We start from the raw sequence: 8,463 nt of genomic DNA on the forward strand, positions 1-8,463 counted from the left end.
GTAGTTTTTTTTTATCATATGATTTTTTATCCTATCATGACTATAACTAAAACGTATATATATAAAACTTTATAGAAACCCACTGTTATTTCTTTAATAGACTAGGCTTCTAGAGTTTACCCAAATTAAATTCCACAATGACGACTGCGTATTAGTTCGACCGGCCAAAATATTTACTATCTTATTAGGTGGCCATTTTCCTGTCTGTGTTTGATTTTGTGTTAGTTGGTGAAAGTGACATCCAATTTTGTTCGGTTTCGCAAAGGAAAAAAGAAGAAAAACTTATTAAAAAAAATTATCTTCTGTTAAAGTAAACTAAAAAATTTCTAGATAATTTGTTAGTTAAACTTGATCTATCTGCCGGTGTTTGCCTGCGGATTTGGGTATGTTTGCTCGACAACTTTTCCTTTAAGAGAAAGATGGTAGAGAAATCCATGCATTTATTAACATGTCCAAATCTTAAAAAAGCAATCAAACTTTTAATGCTGTTAAGCTTGGTAGGCTTAAGGTTCATGGTTTGATGACACTCAAAAAGTTGAACCATGTTCCTTGTACTTTAAACTCGGAGCTTATATCCCTGTCACAAATAGGTTTTATCATTGCATGACTTTCCCATTAAAGATAAAAGAAAGCAAACATTGGATTCAATAGTAGCTTTCATTCTATGTAGTTTATAATAATTTCCCTTTTCTTTTGCTATTATCCAATAGTGATTGCACACTTACTATTTACACAATTTTATCAGTCCCGTGATTTAGTAACAGGTTAATTCTTCACACAACTAGTTATACTTGTTGGCATGTAAATAACAAGTCAACCAGCTATTATTTTCTTTTGCTACTATCTAATAGCGACTACACATCTACACAATATTATTCGAGTCCCATGAATTAACAGGCCAAGTCTCTTCAACCAGTTATACCTGTTTGCTGAGAAGTAACGAGTGATCGACCCTAGGTCCTGCAAGAAGGAAAGGTAAATCAAATTATCATCAGAGATAAACATGAAGCTAAAACAAATACCAAAAACATAGATCGAGTTTGATCAACAACATCAATAGCCAAGATGTAAACATTACTGTTTTTGGTGATAATATTTGTCCAGCAGCATCTCTGAATACTCTCCAAAAGTAAGGGCAGAATTTGATGGAATAAGCTGGAAAAGAATGATAAAAATTCAGCCCATAAGCCCGTTCTTGACATTAGAAACAAGGCTTACCTCATTTAATATGAAGGAAGCAGCAGGTTCAGGCCGTATCATCTACATACCGAAATTATACCATGCAGAATTTTAACATCACAGATTTTAAAGTGAGATGGATTCATAGTTTACTAAATGGTTATGTAACAAACCATACTTTTTGGGTGAAACACTGAATCGTTAATGCTTAGCATGCCACATATGTTATTGCAAAAGTCACTCCCCTTACTTTTCTTTTCTTTCTTTTAATATTCTTTTCTTTCTTTTGATATCATCTTTTACTTATTCAAATCTCATGGTAAGTTATTTCATGCTAAATGTGAAGAATTATCATGAGCTCAAGAATAATACATACCTCTTTATGAATGGGAACTTCCTCGGGGAAATTGAGTTTTTCATCCCTGAAAAGCATAATTATTGACACATTATTATATAGAATTGATCACTGACCTGAGATTTCCATAATGTTCTACACAAGATAAATCGTGACATAACTTAAGCAACAGAACAGTCCAGCATTATTGTTCAGACTTGGAAAGCATACCAGTTCGGTTGCATGAATAATGCAAATGTCGAGCGCTCAATACCAGAAGACTTCTCCCCCTTGGGAGCCTAAAAGTATCACAGCATTCACATTTTATTACAAAAAACTTCTTGTGGAAACCGAACAGAAAAAGGAAATACTTGAGTTAAAGAAATTGCATTTGGTGATAGATGCCATATATTAGGGAAACACTAGGCAAAGTTCTTTAAAAATTTATATATAAATATTAATCAATAAATATTTGACATCAAACTTAGTATTACATTTTTTTGTTACAGCATGGGTGGGCCTTGGGCACGTATCTGTCTATGTACAATTGAGTAGATCTCCAAAGAAAATGCTATCTAACATTCAAACTACCAGCATCCCATAACTCCGTAAATAAATGGAAAATAAACAGGAAAACTTTTTTCTAAAATGAACTTTAAGCACTGTTTAGAATATTGAAAATCACTGAAGAATAAGAACATCAGGAGAGATATAATTATCACATCAACAATTAGCATCGGTACAACCAATCAGTGATGCAAAGCATAAAGACAGAAGAGGGAATATATGAAACAACTTCAACAGGATAACCATGACATATTCTACAAGTCTATTAAATATGTATGTCATTGCAATTTTTAAATTACCTGAACACAATGAGGTGTTGCACAAAGATAACTTCCAGAAAGTATTTCAGTGGTTTCACCAATTTGGTATGCTATATCATCTTCTCCAAAGACAACCTATAATATTGAAAAAACAATGATTAAACGCATTATACTCTCATTCACAAAAAGTCTAAGCTTCAAATTTGCAACAATTCAAGCAATGATTTTATTATTTTTGAAGTTAAGGAATACTTCTAGCAGCCACGTGTTACAAACTTTTTCATTATATGCTGTCATGAATTGACATATTTATCTACCAAAGACATATTCATAGCAATATACTCTTTTGAACATGATATTATTGGATGAAATTCGGGAGTTACTAAATCATCGAAGTCACTCATACTTCTTATTAAAGAATGCTTTACCGGCATTTCCCTATCTAAAATTGCATCATCCCTATCTCAACAAAATTCAAGTCCAAAATCACTCAACGCTGTCAGAAGAAAGGATAAATTTCACCAACACTTACCTGCCGACAAAAGACGGGTTCTTCACGTTGAAAGAAAGATTAACCAAGAACCAGTAGTAATGTTGCAATTATGTAATTTTTTAATAATTTATATATGTAATGTTACTTGAAATTCTAGAAGAACTTATACTTTGACAATTTGATCACTTCTTGTTCGAATATAGAGGCCAGCAGCACTATCAGGGCAAGACATTTCTACACCATCTTTCGTAAACATACCACAAGTTAGACCTACATATTGAATTGAAATGGAAATTAGGCAAATGATAGCATCTGAAGAACTATAATATTGTTACTCTTTGCAACAAATTAATTTCTTAATGTCCATGGACTTCTCTAGTTAAGTTAACTAGGAAGATTAGGTATAAAAGGTTAATCTTACACTGAATGAAAAAAATGAGAGCACAACACGTATCCTATAACAATAAATATAATCAACCTGTCAGTGAACCATGGTCAGTATGCCATCCACACCAAGATGACAAAGTGTTACCATCTGGATCTCTGTTAAACATTTGTAAGTCGTTAATATATATTCATGCATATGAACATGTACAACTAGAAATGTTTGTGATGTTAAGTATATATAATTATATTATACTTATTAAAGTTTAGAACTAAAATATACTCTAAACAGCATTTTGAAGTGAGTTGAAAGGCTTTACGGTTCCATGCTATGCTATACAGTGAAAAAAATGTTATGCCTTTTAAACAGCCATCAAAATGTAAGTGTTCCTCCTAGCATCACATTCAATCTCCTTCACAACTTTTAAGTATAGAAAATGTTTACTCTAGCATCAAGCTTGTACCTCAATTATCCCAGTCTTTTGAGAGTTCAAGACATGCTGATAATTTATTCAAGGTCCAGCCTCTACTAGCACCATATAATCAGGGTTTAAACTAAAATAGGGATACCAATACAATAGCCAGTGGGATTGATTTATTGATGAGGGGTTTTAGTAGGATTACATGGGATCATAAATTCAAACCACATTGATACTTTTACGTAAAAGAAAAAACCAACATAATGCTTTTTTAATGTGATATCATTCAAGTTCAAAGGATTTTGAAAATCATAATCTAATTACAACAGTAATATTAAAACAATTCAAGGTTAACCATTGTCTTGACTTTAAGTCACCAATTAGAAAAAATAATAGAGAACATAATTTATGACAGAAATCTTATAACAAGCAAGGAGACAATTTATGACAGATTTACCCTAGTTGGGAAGGAAAATAATATAGCAAACGTCCTTTGTGACAGCGGGAGCGACGAAGTATTGATTCCAGACCTTCATCCTCACGAGTTCTCATCCCTCTCGATACTGACAAATTGTTTGAGTGTGACAATATATTAGGACAGAAATAGAAGTGAAAACAAAAGTACAACGGGTTGTTATGAGCCAAAAAGGAATGGTGAGTGGCAATTGCCATGACAGTGTGAGGTGAGGTTGCCCTCCACTTACATACTTTTTTCAGGCTCCCCTCCACTAGCATACTCTTTTTGTGGCTCTATCTGTAATGGAAGGGGGGTTTGGGTTTTTCACAATACACCCCCTTACGCCCAACATTATTGGATGTAAATGGATAACACTGTGATATGTGACCCTTTTATTAGATCTACGATTTTCTCTTACAAAATTTAAGGATGACTCCTAGCTTATAGAGCAATGTGAGTGAGGATGTAAATGGATAAACCCCTTTACGCCCAACATTATTGGATGTAAATGCATAACACTGATATGTGACCCTTTTATTAGATCTACGATTTTCTCTTACAAAATTTAAGGATGACTCCTAGCTTATAGAGCAATGTGAGTGAGGGAAAAAGGAATAAAATGCATTTTGAGGTAAATTACGTCTACTGCTTCTAAAAAAGAAACAGTATTATATCCTTTAAAACAATTCCATGAGATATCTGGGGAGAAAAATCAAACCTTGTTATTTTCAAAAGAATTTCTAGACCATATTATTTCTTATGCCATGTAAAACCACTAAGAGCTTCTATATTATAAATAAGTCACTTAAACTAGCGGAAAAAAAGAAATCTGTACTTGATTCCAAAATAGGACAGAAAATTAACTTTACAAGGAATAAATAAGCAAAAAAGTAGTCGGACTTCCTACAGGCAGCTATTCGAATGAAATAGAAAGCCCGGTGAATGCCATAGACCATTCAAGTCTAAAGCCAAATAAAATAGTGCTTCCTGTCTTACCATATTGATCACAGTGATAAGCCAACATCAATCCAACCTCAAATATCAGCATGCCAAGTGCTTTGAAAGCTACACGTTGAAAATAAATAAATGATGAACTGCAACTAATCACTTTAGCATCAAGAAAAAATAAACCAAGACAATTTACTATCGTCCACTAACATAATCATAGTTTGGAGGTTAGTTTTAGTTCAGAATAATTTAATCATTTATCCAGAAAATTACAAAGGAAATGTTGGTGAAAATATATTCACGTTAGGAAGCACACAGCTGCTCAAGACGATAAATAAGTAACCAATTATTGGTTGGAAATATTTTAACCAAGAATTCCATTTTAGGAATTTTCACGACATTAACTCTGTCAAATATGAAATATGCTTTCAATAATTGTAAATTACCCTAATTAATGTTTCCGGTATCTGCGGTAGACCTATAAAGAGTCACAAAAAACTGACAATAGGTACATGCAGAAGGAAACAACAAAGGTTGATTACGGCATTCGCAAAGGCATAACTTATCACATCATCTTATGATCATTCTTGTAAAAATACAGGAAAAAAAATATCTATAAACACAGCAATGTATATCTCCACAAATTAGGTAACAAAATCAGTTCAGGTTCAGGGCCTACCCACTTCAAGTTCCGGTAAAGTGTTCCTAGGCCATATATTTGATCCACAATATGATGGATACCTGCAGAAGACACAAATCCAAGGAAATGTGCATGATCATAGACACAGAGTTTCAGACAGAACAACACAATATAATATAAATGCCACTAAGAAAGTAAGAAGGATAAGATGAAAATAAAGCGAAACATAAACTACACTGGTTATGATAACTAAGACGAACATGTTGACTGAGGTGATAACCAAGTATAATTCTGTAATAAATTATGTCAATGCCACATATATAAAAGAATAACAATTGAATTATAATATCTTAAATTTGGATTTAGATCTAATTCAATCCTACAAAACTGGAGGGTTATCTCTTAATTATATACCATATTTTAACATTATCTGTATTATATTTTTCCCAATACACCTCTTCACGTCCAGTATTATTGGGCTTGGTACATAGATAAGATGGTGGTTGACTCCTTTAATACATCTTGGGTACTATTATAGAATTGGGATTTGGACCTAACTCAATATGAATGTCGTTCCAACTTATACACTGATGTTTTGCCCCTATCTATATTAGACTGAAGTTTTTCCCAATATGATAAATATGAAAAAAATTGAAAATTCTGTGATGTTTTCATCTATCATTACCTTTGTATCAAAGAAGCCTCTGTTGTAGGTGTATCAAGTATGGGATTGGCATAGAAAGATCCCTTTAATATATCTGCACTCCAGGAATAAAAGAAGTAGATAACAAAAACAAAATTTAACCCATAAAAAATTCAAGGCTTCAAAGAGAAACGACCAAAAATTACTATGTCAAACAGATGAAAGAGGTACCTGGCTTCCCTGACTCAAGTTTCTCTTTCCCATGACTCCAACCAAAATTGTACCTATGATTAAGGGTGGATAGAAACAACATAATTTATTTGCCACCACAGAAAGCTATGGCCACAACGGCAGAAGAAAAAATATGTAATGCAAATGAACGAAGCAGAATATGCAATGCAAAGTGAATATTTAGTATAAGAAGTCTTAAATACAGATAAGTTACCTACTGTTAGGATCTTCAAGATCCTCCCTTACTTCTTTGGGAAGTTTTGCTAATCTGACCAGAGGAGAGGGATATGTTATCATCAACAAAAACATCATCTTCTAGTGGTCTTCTTGAATGATTTAAAACTAATGCGCCTGGAATATTTGTAGTAAGATCATCGTAAAGCACAAACCTTGGTGCAAGTTGCAATAGATTTCTGCGCAGTGAAGGGTATCCCGGGACCTGTAATCAATTCCAAGAAAATAATTATGACAGCACAAATTGTAATGCAGGCAGAAGATCAACACACAGGCTTTGCCAGCTCCAGAGATGCTACATCATTTTTATAATCATCACTATGAAGGAAAAAATTATGTTTACGACAATAACTGGACATGGCATAACCCAATTCCCCATTTATAACAGAAGAAACAATTATATAAACTAGCATAGGGGCTTTGTACAAAAAATCTGTTTCGGAATAAGTGTTACTACACTACAATGAAACAAATAATTATAAATGTGATAGCTGGTAAACTGTACTACAGACACAGCCTTCAATTACTGTTGTTTGAGTTTATGATCTTTTACAGACTTGGTTCAACTCTACATCCAAACATCAACAACAATTAAGTCTGTTAAGAGCAACTTCAGAAATCAACGAATTATAACCCCTCCGCAGTAAAAAAAAAAAGAAAAACAGAGGATCAAACATAAAGCATAATTATATTTGAAAAGACATAAGTTAATATTTAAAACAAGTTCAATTACTCATTTAGTTCGTATATACACTTTTTAATCCATCTTAATCCTTGCCGACCAAAATTGTAAAAACCAAATCGGATAATAAAATGTGCACGTGTAAAGACAAAAATGACTAGTTGCTAGGTGTATGGGTTAATATAAAGATTTTGTAGGAACTAAACGAGCGATTAAAACTGAAAAATGTGAACAAACACGTGAAACAGTAGCGCATACATCAGTTACGGATAGAATCCCCAATCCATTGGGTCCAAAGCCTTCTTCAATCTTCAACGACAAGTCAGCGTTCTTATCCTGTCACAACGGAATGAGAATATCAACAATCAAACAAATACACGGCACCGAACACAAACAAAGGCAGAGCCATGACCGAACGAGGCAAGGCATTACAATAACAGAGGATCAAACAAATATCATACGAATGATAGTAATATTTTAAAGCTGAAAGCCACTTGAACGTCAATTTCGGTCTCTAAAAATTCACACAAACATGGAAAACGAAAACAACGAACATGAAGGATAAAGAGAGTAAGAGATACTTGGAGCTGAAAGAATGAGATAGAAGTAGTGGTGAGAGTGGGAAAGGAGGTTTCGGAGGAACGAGACATGGCGTAGCGGGGAACGACGGCGTTTTTGGAAATTGGGTGGGGAATGCGAAAGAGGGTCAGCGTCTGCATGCTCATGGGACTTGCTTTTGATTTCAAATGAGAGAACAAGGTAAGTGCCCCTTGCGCCTTTCAAATTGAGTAAAAGAATAGAAGACCAAAAGGGTAGTGACGTTACGAAAACTCAAATTATTATTTAAATAAAAGTTTAATTAGTCATATTTTTACATGTGTTAATTTGGTATTCACTTTAAAAAATGTGTCAATTTAGTATCAATTTTTGAAAACGTGTCTTAATCGAGTTTCTAAGTCTCTTTCAAACAAAAATTATTAAAGCCGTTAACT

At 33.5% G+C, this 8,463-nt stretch overlaps 1 protein-coding gene across 2 annotated transcripts; it reads right to left on the minus strand.

Annotated features, from left to right (window-relative positions):
• Positions 1-643: 643 nt before the first annotated feature.
• On the minus strand, positions 644-8,243 carry LOC114168425. 2 transcript variants are annotated; one of them, XM_028053223.1, is made up of 16 exons: positions 8,053-8,242; positions 7,730-7,807; positions 6,945-6,994; positions 6,770-6,823; positions 6,556-6,608; positions 6,367-6,439; positions 5,721-5,782; positions 5,090-5,158; positions 4,094-4,199; positions 3,312-3,376; positions 3,003-3,103; positions 2,380-2,475; positions 1,745-1,812; positions 1,556-1,601; positions 1,079-1,155; positions 644-960 (listed from the first exon to the last, which is right to left on the minus strand). In XM_028053223.1, the coding sequence occupies exons 1-16, from the start codon at positions 8,194-8,196 to the stop codon at positions 954-956; spliced, it is 1,149 nt and encodes a 382-aa protein (XP_027909024.1). In that variant the 5' UTR covers positions 8,197-8,242; the 3' UTR covers positions 644-953. The 2 variants fall into 2 exon arrangements, with proteins under 2 accessions (XP_027909024.1, XP_027909025.1); XM_028053224.1 differs by lacking the exons at positions 644-960; positions 1,079-1,155 and adding an exon at positions 1,162-1,260 and having other exon boundaries at positions 8,053-8,243.
• Positions 8,244-8,463: the final 220 nt, after the last annotated feature.

The sequence above is a fragment of the Vigna unguiculata genome, chromosome 11, assembly GCF_004118075.2.
Source record: "Vigna unguiculata cultivar IT97K-499-35 chromosome 11, ASM411807v1, whole genome shotgun sequence".
Classification (NCBI taxonomy): domain Eukaryota; kingdom Viridiplantae; phylum Streptophyta; class Magnoliopsida; order Fabales; family Fabaceae; genus Vigna; species Vigna unguiculata.